This window comes from Nothobranchius furzeri, chromosome 17, assembly GCF_043380555.1.
Source record: "Nothobranchius furzeri strain GRZ-AD chromosome 17, NfurGRZ-RIMD1, whole genome shotgun sequence".
NCBI lineage: Eukaryota > Metazoa > Chordata > Actinopteri > Cyprinodontiformes > Nothobranchiidae > Nothobranchius > Nothobranchius furzeri.
The window spans coordinates 31,514,030-31,530,481 of record NC_091757.1 but is presented as its reverse complement, the minus strand read 5'-3'; the positions used below and the strand labels follow the sequence as shown (position 1 = coordinate 31,530,481).

The window sequence follows — 16,452 nt, the reverse complement described above, 5'->3', positions numbered from 1 at the left end:
CTTGAGAGGACTGCAGGGCGAACTACCACAAGGGAGATTACACTCCTGAGCCTCCAGCAAGGTCTATTCAGGGGTTCTGGAGATGAGTGTCCTGGAGGGTGTGTGGGACTGCGCCCAACCAATCTACATGCGTTTTGTGGATTTGGAGAAGGTGTTTGACTGGATGAGAAGCCCGGTCATCAGGGAGGGGCTCAGAGTAGATTCGTTGCTCCTCCACATCGAGAGGAGCCAGTTGAGGTGGCTCGGTCATCTAGTTAGGATGCCTCCTGGACGCGTTCCTGGTAAGGTTTTCGGGGCACGTCTAATTGAGAGGAGACCTAAAGGACGACCCAGGACACGCTGGAGGGACTATGGGTGTTTTTCAATGCCAAGAAATCTTGCCTTGATGTCTTGGCCCCCCTGATTGCCTAGGAGATACATCATCGGGAGCCACCAAGATGTGTTTCAATGTTCATGTTCTACCATGTTCTCCGTTTGTTAGCCCCTAATTCCATGCTATAGTTCTTTTTTAAAACACAGAGCAGTTTTGTTTACCTGTTTTCCCGCTACGTTTCGTTTGCGGCTGCAAACTTCCTCAGGCTGACTATGAAACGTAGCGGGAAAACAGGTAAACAAAACTGCTCTGTGTTTTAAAAAAGAACTACAGCATGGAATTAGAGATACGACACAGCAAGAACACACCTAAACCATTTGTTAGCCGTTTAGCTAGCTTAGCAAGGATACACAGGAGGACGTGTCTTGTGGCCTAGCTTTGGTCATAAATTACCCAGAATACACCGCAGTATTTTCAAAAGGATGGCGGATCAGAAGCTGGCAGCTAATTTGGGGACAATTTTCAAGTTTAAAAGTAAGTCAGCAAATTTAAAATGTTCTGTTTAGATTCAAAGATGTTATCTATTGTTGGTTAGTTGCTTAGTAGTTGCAGCTTCGGTGGCTAGCGAGTAGTAACTCACTTATATTTTTAATTTAATAAACATATACACAGTTTACAAAGTAAAAGGCTCGTTATATATTTATATTGAAACTAATACGTATAAAATATAACATTGCCTCTTGTGTCACGTGACATTATGTGACCGCTGTGGAAGCCGCGGTCACGTGATGCAAGTATGTTCTATTTAACCGTTTTATTTGACCAAGGAAGGACAGTGTCCTCGTAAGCAAGGCGCCTGGCCTCGCAAGAAATCGCTTTGCAAGGCCAGGCGCCGTGACATTGAGAAACCCCTTATATGTCTTGGCTGGCCAGGGAACGCCGTAGGGGTCCCCCCAAAAGAGCTGGCCCAAGTAGCTGGGGAGAGGGAAGGCTGCTGCCCCTGCGACCCAACTCTGGATAAGTGAAAGAAAATGGATAGATGGATGGATCATTTGGAAATATGCTGTATTATGTGACAAATGTTGAAAAACCAATAAAATCCTGTAGACTGCAATCAAGTAAAATGCTTTTCAGATTATTACCACATACACTACCACAAACATTAATAATATGCTATTCTTCAAAAATAAATACATTTTTGTATAATAAATGTTTCACTAATTATATTTATTTTACATTTTCATAGCCATTCTTTCTTAACATCAATAAATTATCTGTTTTTGCCAAGTTGTTAGATCATTATTGATGTATTTTGATGTTGACAACATAATTTTAAAACTCTGATGCAGACTCCAATGTCGAAACGTTAGTTTTGTTTTTTACCTGCACCTATTAAATACTTTATTTGACCCGAGTGCTCCAGCCTTCCTAACAATCCTTTTTATTCATAATTTAAAATCTTTCTTAGAAAGGAAATATGAATCATTTTATACGCTCAAGAGCTATACAGACTCAGAGGAAGGCGCGTCTGTGCTTTTATTTTGAAGGAGAGCCAGCTGACTAGCTGCGCGTCTCTCGGTGACTCTGTCGAGCTTGACGCAGCTGAGTAGAGGATGGCTGCTTGAGTCTGAGCTGCTGCCTCTGCGCTCACAGAGGATAAAACTCAGCGTAAATAAACAAGCAAAAGGTGAGCTGAAAAGAAGAGGGTCGGCATAACTTTTCTGAGAGGAGGACGGAGCTATCATCCGTCTCCCCCGGAGGTTTTATCTTTTTTTCAAACGAAGGGGGGATTTGAACCATGCCCGCTGAAGTGAAACAGGTTAGTGTTGCCCTGCTGGACTCTTCTCTTTCTCCTCATCGTTTACTCAGTCACGCTCCTAATATATATATATATATATATATATGTATATATATATATATATATATATATATATATATATATATATATATATATATATATATATATATATATATATATATATATATATATATATATATATTTATTTATATATATTTATATATATATATTTTATATATTTATATATATATAATGTGTGTGTGTGTGTGTGTGTGTGTGTGTGTGTGATTGTCCTATAGGATGATAAAACCTTGAGGCTTAGTAGTGAGAGTCATGCATGTTGTCATCTGGTCTGTTTTTGTTAACCAAGCAGCTCACACACACACATACGAGTGTGAGTGTATTACTCTTTATGTCCATGACGTGTTTAGCGACTTGTGATGTGACTTGTGAGTCTGACAAAGTTTATTGGTTTAAACACAGAATGATGGTGACTTTAAGGTGGGAAAACATAAAAGTTAGTCCCAGATCATTGCCTGTAAGGCGCTGAATGAGCCTGGGACAGGATTTACTGCCCGTGAACTATTGTGCCAATTGTGTGTGAGACGCGTTACTTCAGTCTTTTGTGTTTAACTTGCACAGATACCACAGGAATGTGCTTTTGCTAGCTGTAGTGAGTACGAGTTCCTGTGTTCATTCATGCATGTGTGCACCAGGGCATGCTATACATATATTATTGGGAGCGTTTTCTGTATTTGAAACACATCCACAGGCGGCCTACACCATCTCAACACTCTTTTCTTGGCAGTGCTGACTTGCACAAAAACGGGAAGCAGACTCTGAAAAAGGATGAGAGGGAAAGAAAATATGATTGAATAAGGTCAGCTTGTCATCATTACAGCTCTCCTCCACCAGGGTGAGAGGGGTGGAGGTACCATGCCCCTGTTTGGTAGACTAAAACATTCTTCCAGCCTTCCACATTGTTCAGATAATGATAACTTAACAGCTGACCCTGTGGTTGAGTGCTGCCTGATGACCAGAGGAGCTCCAGCCATGTAGAGAAGCTGACTTCTCTCACTCACACAGTCCTTGTTCTTTCCACTCATCGTTCTCTGATCAGTTTAAAGGCCCGACTCATGTGTGCCCATCGGTGTGGGTGAGCAGATCAAAAGTTGGGCAAAAGTATTTTGTTAGGATCAAATGAATGAGACCAAAAGCATGTCAACAAGTTGAGAGTGTGTCCTCTTCAGCTGCACCCCAGGGAAGAGGTCAGGGAAGTTGAACCCCTGCGTCCGTGACCTCCCCACTGAAACCAAGATGTTTGTCGTGTTTTGGGTCAGACGGGCACAGCGGCGTGACCTTTTCAGCTCAAATGTACATTCTTCAGCTAGAGCAACGCTCCAGTAACCATGTGTTCCAAGTCATACCTCAGTGCTGCTGTTTTGTTTTCCTTCTGCTTTAGCTCTCAGACTTCTAAGACCTTTATGGAACTGGAGCCGAATTCCTTTTTTTGTGGTCGTTTTTAGCAATGATGGCTGTCCATCAAGATTCTCACTGTCCTAAAATGAGTTGTTCCACTGAGATCAATATTGATAGTAAGAGAAATGAGACAAATGCTGCCCTGCCTTGACCTCATCGCTGCAGAAGGGCTTATATTAAATTAGTTTTAGCCCTCTGAAGATCACTGGATAGCCCACAATTAGTGGGGGAGCCTGCACCAGACTGAGTTAAAAATAAATTGGCCTTCATTTGAGAGCTGCACCAGCAGGGTAGGGCCTGAATCCTCAGAATTTAGTTGCAGAGGCTGTAGCACATTTGGTTCATGAAAAATAGAAGAACAGATTTGTCGTGAAGGAGAAAAGAAAACATTATGAATAATCCAGTAGTCGTCATCTTGCCAAGGCCTTGCAAAACCTGACTTTACTTTTTCTCCGCGAGCTAGAAAGACTCGTCTGAATAACAAAATAATTCATCTGTGATTCAGCCAGAGACTAAAGGAGGTCCTGTCTACAGGCGGCGGGTTACTGCCAGATTCCTGACAGCAGGCAGGGGTTTCAGATGCAGCTACTGAGCGTTCTTTCCCCCCTCTCCAACGCTGTTTGATTCCTTACTGAAATTAAAAAGCTGTCAGACTTCTTTCTGCGGGGGTGTTTTTGTATGACACCTCAAAGGTCCCTGCCTGTCTTTTTCCATTCCTTTCCTCAGGCTTCTCTTGCGAGTTCTAAAAGCGATGCACAATTCAATGTTTGAAGACATGTAGAGCATGAGGACTGCCATTGTTTGGGGAGTTGAGGTCATTCAAGAATAATTCCAATGACCGGAAACATATGAGCACTCAGTGGTCATCAATGGATGAGGGGGTTGGGTGTGCAGTGAGTGAGTGTCATGGGCGAGGTGCTTAATCATGTGGTTCTATGTACCCGGTGACAACAGATGGCCTTCCTATCCCACAGCCTGTCCATGCCTTCCATGTTTTTGCTGGACATGTCACAGTATATTCCACTCCACCCCACCACCCACAGCATCTGCATCCTTCGCTTCGTGCCTGCTTAGGTTTTACAGACGTGGACAATATTGTAGGTACCCTTTGGTCAATGAATGTATGTAACCTAATTTGCAAAGAGGAAGAAGCCTCCATCATCTCCATAACAACCACCACCCCACCAAACCCTCTCAGGGGCATCCTATGGGAGCACAGGCAATCGTTTAGATGACTTTGATGTGACTTTTAAAAGATTTGACTTAATTTTTCACCACAAATATTTGTCACTTTCTGTTTTCAATGTAGATGTGCAATACTTTTTACACTTTGTATTCTCACGCATCAAACCATTATCCTAACTTAGTCATGCAAGATACAAATGTTTGATGAGGCCAAACCGAGAGGAGAAACCTGGAGTGGAAGAGCTCACTGAGAAACCATTTTTTACTTATTATTTTTGACAATGATCTGTCACTCCGACTTTTACGTGCAGTCTGAATGTGAACATTGTCTTCTACACCTATTTCCTGCATTAGCTTCTGAAAGAAAATAGATGGAAAAGCCCACATTACACTGTCTCTAACATTTATGGACTCACCCACCTTGGCTTGACATGGAAGGGCTGTTGCTGGTTTAGTGTCCAGCAACAGTAGAGAACATCTTGGCTAGTAGAAGGTAACCGTTAGCATTAGCAACTCCACCACACGGCAGAACTCTGCCAGGCTGGTGTTATTTGGTGGAGATAAAACATCAATGTTGCAGAGCAAACTGGCTAACTGGCTAATGCAAAAGTACCACTGGCACAGTCAGACGCATGATGCCCAAAAATCAGGAAATAAGGGTCCAAATCCTGCCATCCGAAGCCATTTTCTCCTCCAGCTGACTTGTACTTCCTGAAACATGTGCATCTGATGAACCAAATCGTCTTCCTTTGCTAAGGGCAGACCGTCCTTCTGCCACCAACAGAACAGCTGCTTTGGGGAGTTTGGTAAAGAAAATGTGAACTTAGTTCTATAATGACCATTCTGTCCTGTTTAGCAAAAAATGCTTTCTGGTTCTTTTATTAAAAAAAACCAAAAATGTAAAATGTGAACTTATAATGAATCTTGTTGCATTTATCACACTGTTAACCTCAATGCTTGAGAGACAACAGATATACAGTTTATCTTATTAAAACAGAGTACACAGGATAACATATGTGTGTCTTACCTGGGTATGAAATATGATAAAACTTCCCTATTTTACCCCGTTGTGTGCAGCAGGTCTGCTTCTCTTCTGCAATAATGAAAACTGGTGAACACATGTCTAAATCCTAATCAGCTTTGAGTACAATTTAAATTAAATGATACACATTTAAACAGATGACGAGAGATGTGCTCTACCTTGTAAACAAGCTCAACCTATTAAAGTGAAGACATAAGATCACCTGTAGTAATAAGATAACCTCATCTAACAGTGTGGTACATGCAACAAGATTTATGACAAGTACACATTTGACATTTTTCAGGTTCTTTAATAACCCTGAAACTAGTATGTTGCCAAACAGGACACAATGATTATTATGGTGCTAAGTTCACAAAAATCCTAAAGATCTGTCTGCAGACATAAACACGCTGCAGCGAGGTTTTTCTGAACTGAGTGTTTTTCTGACTATTTTTATGCAGAAAATAGGGATAAAAGTGATCATTTAAAAAAAAATGAGTAAAAAATGGCTTCTCAGTGAACCTGCTGTTGGTATCTGACCTCAACTAGTGTCCCTGTCTGCCATACATTCCACACTGTGTACTGCTGCTGTGGATTAAATGAACGTGCCCTCAGGTTTTAGATGTTTGCCCCGTGGTTAGGTTTCCTAGAGGAGCATAGGTCTATGCCTCTTAGCCCTGGCATCAAACCATTCCCCGGTCCCCCGTTCCCTCTTTCCTCTGCTTCCCTTCTACCCGTCCCGGCCCATTTGGCTTGTCTGACAGTGTGACCGATGGTGGCCTGCTCTCACTGCCTCACTGTCTGGCCACTGGCGAGAACCATAATGCTCCCTCAGCTTTCACCATCACGCTGATGGAATTAGAAAAAGGTGAGTGGCAGTAAATTGGAAGGCTGGAGCAAAGGCAGCTTGAGATGGATGCCTTCATACGACTGCTGTTGGAGGCAGCAAGCAGAAGAAGAAGCAGAGCATGAGATGACAGCTTATTATCTTGCCAGAACTGTTGTGCTTTCTGTGCAGCTCTTCGGTGCACCTATAATGAAGATGTGTGCAGATTACAGACACGATAACGCCTGGATGTATATCAATATTTCACACCCAAATATGAGTGGTTCCCACTCTCTTTATAATGACTGTTTGGTCATTTGAGAGTGTTTTCTGCCACACTGCAGCCAGATATAGTGAATTCTGTGAAGGTGAGGTGTAGATAAGGCATCAGACTATTCTCAACACACATGAACACACACTGTGGAGCCCACGGAGAGAAACGTGACTTGGATCTTTGGCTTATTTACCCTGTTTTTGTCTGCAGGCTACAGACATGGTAGCCCTGTTTATACGGGAGTGGGATTCATGGTTCTCCTAACTGTGCCCAATAAACATCTTTCTGTCTCTGCTGCTGGAAACCAGCAACGACAGCCGTGTTTTCGATCACAAAGATAAGAAAGCCAGTTGCCCTGGAGAAGGCAGAGGATGCTCTGACACATTTACAGAGAAGGAGTAGAAAAGTGAGGAGGGAGAAACTCGTCATGCTTTTAGTAAAAATGTGTGTGCACCTAGTTTAGGGCTGTAGTCATTATTGCTGGCTGCCTAAAGGTGAAAAGACTGTTTGGTAAGGCATCTGCTGATGTCTGTTGGTTAGTTTCTCTGTAGTTTAATTAAGACACCTTGTGAACCAATGGATGGTCATTTAGTTTCACTGAAACAAGAAAACTAGTTAACACAAGATTTTGAATGTTATCTTTACATGCATATTTACAACTGATTATGTTTGGGAGCCAGCTGACTTAAGAAACTACAACCATGGCTCCAACTTGAGCCTAATTTATTCTTCTTGTTCAGCTCGAGTGTGGAGTCATGCGTGGTATCCTGCCATATTACAGTCATGTATCCGGTCTGAGATTGTGTATTTACTATTGTGTTTACATTGTCTTAATGTATTCCAGAGACTTTTTAAAATGAACAGATTTGTCCCTCATCCTCCACCTCCTCATGCGATCGGCACCTCTAAACCCACGTTTCTCGTCATTTCTGTCCTTGAATAAAACTCTTACTGTATGTCCTTCAGTCACAGGTGAATAAATGTTCATATTGTCAGACTTTGTCTGCAAGGCGTTCTTCAATCTGTTCCCTGTCTGCCTCTAAATCTTTTTATTCTTTATGGGGGCAATGGTGGTGCTGTTGATTAGTTTAAAAGGACACATTGCAACTTTTTCATATTTGCAAGTCATTTTCTTGAGCCAGTATGTTCTAAAATGACGCTTTAGGGGTGTTGAACTCCAGTCCTTGACGGCCGGTATCCTGCATCTTTTTTGTTTCCCTGTTCCAACACAGTTGATTTACCAGCAGCTCATCAAGCTCTCCAGAAGCCTGCTGATCACCTGCTAATTGAAATCAGATGTGTTGAAACTGGGAAAACACTAAAACACGTGGGATAGCGGCCCTGGAGGACCAGAGTGCTTTACAGGGTTAATAAAAGGCCACCCAGCCCCTATCGCCCCCTGTGGCCAGAATATTCCACTTGCAACTGCAGACTGGCGGGCCACTCTGTTAGGACTTAGAAAAAATTCAGCTGACATACCTGGCACAGCAGTCTGCTTCCAGCACATTTTCTGCATGTTTAAGACCATGAACACAGCTGATTTGTAATTTAGTGATGTTTTATTCCTGTAGACACTAAAGCCTGCTGCACACGAGAGCCAACTGTTGAGCTAACAGTCATTCGAGGCCGTTTGCTCAGCAGATACCTCTCTGTGCCCACCTAATCACAAGACACTGAGGTGAAAATCAAACTAGTTTGATATTTTTTGCCTCACGGGGGTAGAAGCTCACATGATTCAAAGATGTATTCAGATGCAGGCCCTGTCTTCATGTCAGAAACTTTCCACTACCCTCTTGAAGGATTCAGGATCCAGGCGGCGGTACTGTCTGAAGGATTCTGGGTCTTCAAGGGGCATCTCTTGTAGTAGATTGGCATAAACTCCTTGCCTGGCCCTTCTTTGCAGCCACCATACCCATGCTTTCCTAATCTTGAAATGACACTGAGTGCGTTTACATGCAGCCAGTAACCCTTTTAAAACCCGAATATTCACAATAACCCGGTTCCGCAGGTCCATGTAAACACCGCCAAAAACCCGGATATGCTCATAACCGGGTTTTTAAAAACCCGGTTACTATACCTGGGGTAACTCTTTTCTAACCCGAATGTTTGGTCGTGTAAACGCATATCGGGATATCCCCATCAAAGCGTGTGTTCTGCGCATGCTCTGTTCGCAAGGAATCTTGGTCTTTTGAGTAGCGAGACGTCTTGTATGCGCCAGAACACTGGAAGTAAACAACAAGTTGGGAGCAACATGGCGAGTCGCGGCACAGCACCACACTTTTGGAGTGACGTAAGAAACTAAAGCGCAAACAAATGCGGTCGCTATCTCTTCCGAACTGGGAAACATGTTGTTGTTTTCACGGATACCAGAACAAGAAGAACCGGAAATGATGCATATTGCGTCTGGACGTAGTCCACACGTCCTGACGCTACCCCAACGTCCGCATTTAAATCGGGTTATGCAAGTTAGGGGTAACTCTTTCTATTTATGCTTGTAAACGGGTTATTCTGATCAACTCAGAAACCCGAATACCGACCTTAACCCGATCATAACCCGGATATTGGCTGCATGTAAACATAGTCATTGGCAGCAACGCCTCATCAACAAAACAAGTAGAAGCATGTCCTCCATTTGCAGCTCTGTCTCCATTTAGTTTATTTTTCTGACATGCAGAAAGGTGGCTGCCATCTTGGAATCATGTGAGCGGAGAACGAGTTTTGATTGGCCAGTAGAATGTTTCAGCTCAGCCAGCAGCTCACATACTGCACACACAATGAGTTTCTACCCCCGTGAGGCGAAAAATATCAAACTGGTTTTAATTTCACCCAGTGCTTAATTTGTAAATCAAACGTTCCTGGAATGCAAATACTGACGTCAAACCAAAGCTCACTAAAGGCAAAACAGATGCCGGAACACACACGGGAATGGGGAAGATGGCTTTTGACAAGTAATTAAAATTGCGCCCACTTTCTCTAAGTTAGCACACATCTCTTCAGTGGCGGATTGGTAATCGGGAGAAACGGGAGATTTCTCGGTGGCCTGGCCGTTAAACTGGCCCGCTCAGTGATGGCCAGTCACGACGTGCGTAATATCTAAATGAGCAATCCGTCATGCAGCTCATCAGAGCATCTGCTGTCCTGATGCTCGTACAAACGGAGCAAACTGGGCACAAAGACATCCCCTCCTCTCACTTTGTCGGGGTCTGGCAAAGCGCAGCAGACATCCACCACCCCAGAGCGGCTACAGCACCACTGCACCTTTGGCCCCAGAGGCAAAATGGACCTAGGCGGACCAGGAAAGGTGGAGCAGAACAGGAGAGATGGAAAAAGAAGACATCTCTGGCCACAGATGCATGTCCAGGCTGGCCTGCATGTGGTCATGTTGGGAGAACCGGTTTAAGGTGGAGTTTTTAGGCCAGTTTAATTTTCACGCAGCTGGGCACGTGGGGTGAGTTGGGGAGGGAGAAACAGCGGCTGTCAGGAACGGATCATGACGATCAGATTCTGATCATCAGACTCGTCCTGTAGGGACAGAGAGCAGTGCATTGGACCAGTACCAGCACCGCTGCCACTTCTAAATATAACCTTTCAGCATGTCAGTACTTTTTCTAGGGTACAGTGCATACTGGTAAATTTTCCAGGTATTCATTAGTCGAAATCTCAGAGATTTTTGAAATGATATCTGTGTGTGCTCTAAAATCAGCCATCCACAGTCTGGCACGAGCTCCATGATAGGCTGCATTTTGCGCAAAAGGTGCATCACTGCCGCGAGGCGCGCCGCACATCACCATCAGCTCAGGTGGAGGAGAGAAATTAAAACTGTTTCCCCACACCGTACACATTCCCACAATGACTGACAGCAGCATCAGCTGACCAACCAGTGGTTAAACGCTCTGACAGGCAGGTACATCCATGGAGGAGAAAAGGTTTCTACACGGAAATATGGATCTTTGGCAAACACAAGACATAAAAGGAGTTTGCTTCACTTGAAATTTTGTGGCCATAAACATCCAGCTGCTGCTGATAATTCTGACCTGGACTGATCTGGATTAGATTTCACATCAGCCCTGATGATCATTTATGAAATTTGTTGTTAAATGCATAAACCTTCACCTCTTGCTTGTTTTGTCTTTGGTTCATAGCCCTTAAACACCTAGTGTTATTATTGGTGTTTATATGAATATTATGAGGAAAACATCCATATGTACTGGTCTGTCAGTATGTATGGATGTCAGAGATGTGTGCATCTGCAAAAGGCGTCTTCCATTGTTGAGGCTGTCCATTTAATCTGTGCTGCTACGTTGTAAACCTACATGACACTAATGATGCAGTCATTTAGCAATGGTGAGACCCCCCCAACAACACCCGCCACACACACACACACACACACACACACACACACACACACACACACACACACACACACACACACACACACACACACACACACACACTTTTTTTTATGTACTTTTTTTTATGTCTCTGCTTGTGGTGTGATTCTCTTGTCCCGGACATGTAGTCTGGTACCTGTTAGTCTTAAATTCAGGTGGATGATGGTGTCTGGCCTATTTCATCCAATGTGCAGGAGGCACGTTTAACAGAATAAAATAGAATTTCAGTTTATGCAAAATAAGTAAGTAAGTAAAGTTTATTTATATAGCGCCTTTCACAGATATAAATCACAAAGCGCTGTACAACATGAGTAAAATCAGGGCAAATACCTCAAACAAATAAAAACATCATAAAAACAATAGCAGTGACAATAATAGTAACCAAAATCAGGAGTAAAAACAAAGTCAAGGTGTGAACAAGAACAAAGCCATCTTTTAGAATATTTAGCGGGGAAAAGCCAGGATGAAAAGGTGAGTTTTAAGATGTTTTTTGAAGACCTCTACAGATTTCATGGGAAAATAAGCACAGATTATAGCAGCAGAACCCAAATATTTATGTTTTAGAGGAAAGCATCAGGGCACATGTGAAGTTTTAATTTAGTTGTTTTACACTTTTACATCAGTAGGCGCCCAACCTGACCCACTTTTAGTGTTTAGCGTGAATTGGGCGGTGGCCTGGGGTGGTTTCAAAATTCCCGGCCTGAATTAATGTCCCAGCACTGATTTCACCTTAATGTCTCGCGAGACAGAAAATTAGGTGCACACAACGAGGAATCTGCTGAGCAAATGGCCTCAAATGACTGTCAGCTCTTCGGTTTGCTCTTGTGTGAGGCAGGCTTAAGGAAGGCTGGAGAGACATTTCAGCTGTTAGATAAACCCCTTAGCATTCCAGCGTCCCACCCATGGGACAAAACCCCATTGCGTTCATTAAACCTGGAAATTTGAGGGGTTAAGATGTTAAAAAGTTGAACACAGCGAGGAGATAGGTTCTCCTTTTGGTTCTATAAACAGAAACTAGGGGGTGCTAAAAGAAAGCCAAAACTGTCTAGTTCCCCTTTACAGGAAGCAGCGTCCTGATCAATCACAAGCTTGCGGCCTCCGTCACTTTTGACAGATATTCAAAAAGCTGGGCATGTCTCCGTCAGCCATGCGAGCCCATCGGAGCGCCCTTGCACCGATGCACGATGGCATTGCGTGTCTTGTACCAACGCAGACAGAGGAGTACGAATGAGTCTTCAGTCCTGTTCAAAGACATTGAGGTAAAATTTGACGTGGTAGTACTTGAGATGCATTTATAACAAACACTCTGATGGCTAACGGATCACAGGAAATCTCATAATATTACGTGAGATTGCACATAATAGTGTATTAAAAGTATGATCAACAAGGTAATACTGTGACATACTGTGGATGAAGTGCAGTCTTTTAGGGGATGCGTGGCTTTTTATTATTAACATTTCATCCGGTGAGGTTATTTTATAAAAGCATTTCTGCTGTCGGGAGTCAGCTGTTGGTCGTAGAAGGAGGATAACTCCCATCCTTTCTGACACTGAGTGTAATCATCCATGTTGGCTTAAGAGCAGGGTGGCTTGAGTTTTGTCTGTGTGTGTGTGTGTGTGTGTGTGTGTGTGTGTGTGTGTGTGTGTGTGTGTGTGTGTGTGTGTGTGAGTTGCGTTTGAAACCTGTGGTTGAAGCTACACCAGTGTGAGTTATTTACCTGCTTACATTTGAAAGCGGGTGATTTAATGAGCGACACAGACCCATGTTCGACTGAGGGAGGATTTGACCCAACAGAGTTTACTGTAAATGTCTCGTGACATTATTGATCGTACAAATGGAATTTCTCCATTAAGTAGTCTGCCGGGTGTTTACACATAAACAATACACAAGCAGTAGATTCCCTTTTATCTGGCTGAAATGTTTTAGTGTGTAAAAACAGCACAGAGGAGAGTGAGTCTTGCCTTCTTTCAGTCAGTAACACAGAGGACGCCATTCTTTATTTGAGGAGCAGTTGGGTTTTGAGGCCCTGTTTTAAAATAACAGGGACCACAGTTATGTGAAGTTCATAAAAGCTCCGCCTCCTTTGTCCTTTAGCTGAGGACCTAAGAGGGGCCCTGAAGGGGAAGGTCAGAGCCCTTGTAAAGCTCTCCTAAACCAGAAATGCGAGAACAAACACTACCCTACCTCACTCTTTCTCTTTTAACCCCCTCCGGGTCCGTCCGCGTCAGGCTGGCGGTGCATAAAGTGGGTTCAGGGAAGCAGGAGATGTCTGGAGCTCCTATCACATGTTTAGTCTGGAACTTTCTTTTGAAGGATTAGCTCACTTCCTGCCACTGGCCAGGCTTGTATGGAAGCAAGCAGGATGGCAGAGAGAGCATTGATCTCCCATCGTTGTACCATCTGTCTCTTGCTGCCTTTTGGGATTAAAGATTTCCTCCGACAGCTTTTTAGTGGGGCTCCATCAGTGCGGGTGGAGCCTTCAAACCACACTGTCATGGCTCAGCTAGGAGCTTGCATGCAGCAGCCTTAATTTATTTGGAGGCTGTAAGGAGACAGTTTCGCCTTTTAGTTTTCTGATGATCAATAAAAGACTTTTTAAAACTCAATCTGATTGTTCAGTGAGAAGCAGTGGTCTGTAACCCTGGGTTGGGTGTTTTGTCAGTGTGAATTATTTCTATAGTATATATTAATATGAGAAACCAGTGGAGCCGGAACTGCACACCAAGCCTAACAGAGCCCTGTCACGAAGGCTGTTGTGTGTTTGAACAAAGACAGATCGTTACTGACACAAAAGGAGGTTTAGGTGTTTTAATGAGGTCCAGCATTTCATTAGAATGCTGCTCCAAACCTCACCAAACAGTTTTTGCTGCAACTGCTCATTTTCTGAATTGAGAGAGAAAACTACAAGAGAACAAGAAAGAAGGATAGAGGGAACGTCCAAACCACTGTTAGACGGCTGGCCTTGGGGCCACAGCGGCCCTGGCTGCATGCAGCCTCCTGATCAGCAGCCAAAACACCGCCGGCACACAAACATTATTCTGACCCGTGGCAAGAGTTCGTCCAAACCAGAAACATCCTCCTAAAATGGAAAAGGTAAACAAGTTACTGGTATTTTCAGCCCCGCTGATTCTCCATGCTAACTTTTTTCTGTACCAACAAGTCTCTAAACCCTGCTTTGGCTGTCATGAGCCATTACATATGATGGCCCGGCATTGTTAAACTTCACCTCATAATCTCTGGATGTGTGCTCAGCTCATTCCCAGAGGAGCTACTTGGGAACAATGAGCAATACGCCTCTTTGCCACATTCCACAAGCTTTTATTGAGCTTTTTAATGAATCTCTGCTACATGCATGTCCTGCACTGACTGCTGGGGCTTTTAGAAATACTATCACAACCCCTCATTTTTAATTGTGAAATGGAGCATGCTGCAATGTTGTTCTGTGCCAGCCAGGTCAGTGGATATGGAGGGACAGGTGCCAGCCATCCATGGAAGGTGCTGTACTTAACACTCTGCCCTGGGTGGGATGGAGTACATCCTCGGCCCCGTGGCGTAGAATTTAAGAGCTGCCAGTTTCCTGTTGCTCCAGCCAAGCAAGCTTTCAGCTCAGTAATAGGACTTGGTGTCTATGCACGCTTCGTTTTATTGAAGAGGGGACAGCTGAAAGGAGAAGATTAGATGTGGAAGAATTCAGTTGCAGTGCAGTGAGAACCAGTTGTTTTCTGCTGTAGATTAGATGGAAATCAAAGCCAAGGGTGTAAAGTTTAAAATGCACAGGACAAAAAGCTAATTCTGCTATCACTTGCCTCAGTTTTCTTTCCTTTAATAAAGCCATCGTGCACACAGCAAGATATGAATTCATTATTGTTGCAATACACTGATAATACTTTTTTACCTTATTGAGTCCCGTGGATTGTTTGTGAGAGCTAGACTGTGTGACTGCGATCAGTTCTTGTCAGGTGACGTATCGGATGCTGTAGCGCGTTGCATGATGGGATAGCTAGGTGTATAAACAAAGGAAGCACTGGTCGCTTTGTGTGTTGTGAGCTCATAAACCTGCAGAAAATGGTCCACTCCTGTTGCCATGCTACCTTTACAAGAAGGCAATTAAGTTTAATGTAGGCAGGGGTCGTGTTAACCCGATTTTCTCTATATTGGACCATTTAGTTTGACAAAGAAGTCTCAAGGCCATTCGTCATTCTGACAGACTGGAATTATCCTGACGCATGCAGGTGTGCAGATATTTTAAACGTTAAGCACAGAGAACATCGGGACAATATCTAAGGAGGAGCTCAATTTAACACCCTCACTAGCCAGCATGCTGTTCCAGGGCATGCTTTTCTTCCTCCTCCTCTTCTTTTGTAGCTCCTCAGAGTTAGAAAGTGTGGAAGAGAGTGCAATAAACTCTGCAAAGTCTCAAACTAAAGCCATACAAGGCCATTTGACACAGACCTCCTTGCGTTCCCAAATTCTTTCCATCATTTTCTAGTACAGTTAAGAGAGCCGTAATCCAATCAAAACCACTCTTGGTCTGTTTTGTGCTCCGTCCCTTTTGGATGTGTGTAAGTGGGGGGGTGGGTTAAAGGAGTGGCCAGCTGCAGGCTTTGTTGTTCTGGTCCCAACAGAACATGGAGGGGGGTGTTTTTGGGGTCATGAAGTAGCCACATTCCAGACTTATATAGTCAGATGGGAGCGAATCAGCGCTGGAGCATTCCTACTTCAAGCCATCCATGTATCGCTTCTCCTCAGCACCTCAGGCATAACGCGTTTCTAATTGTGGCTGCTGGTGTCAATAAGAGCCTGACAGAACACACCTCGGTGCCCTCCTTGTGCAGCGTGTGAACGTCACTTATGGTGATCCAGGAGTCATGGGAGACCTGGCTTCGCACACCCTTCCCCTGATCCTTTATGTTCTCACGTCGCTCGTGTTCCGACTTTCACACAGCCTCGTTAAAAGCCTGAAATGCTAATGGTGATGAAAACGATGTGTGCTCAGGGTTTTACATCATGTGCTAATTAGCCACAGATATCTCAGAACCCTTTTTACCATTTGGATAATCTGAAAGGAGGAAAACAAAATACCCCAAGGTTCTGGGATTCTCAATCTGCTTTTGGGTACGGCAGGGGAAATCAAATCTGTTTTTGAGCATAGCTGTGCATTGATG

General features: G+C 43.7%; 1 protein-coding gene across 12 annotated transcripts in view; it reads left to right on the top strand.

Moving 5' to 3' along the window:
• Positions 1 to 16,452, top strand: part of arvcfb (ARVCF delta catenin family member b) — a 364,725-nt gene that overhangs the window by 205,610 nt on the left and 142,663 nt on the right. For 2 of the 12 annotated variants that reach the window (XM_015971974.3, XM_054731265.2), the window contains exon 1: positions 1,926 to 2,132. The exons of the other annotated variants lie outside the window; for them this stretch is intronic. In XM_015971974.3, coding sequence (XP_015827460.3) covers positions 2,112 to 2,132 — 21 coding nt within the window. In that variant the 5' untranslated portion in view covers positions 1,926 to 2,111. Of the gene's footprint in view, positions 1 to 1,925; positions 2,133 to 16,452 lie in introns of those variants that run through there. 12 annotated transcript variants of the gene reach the window in all.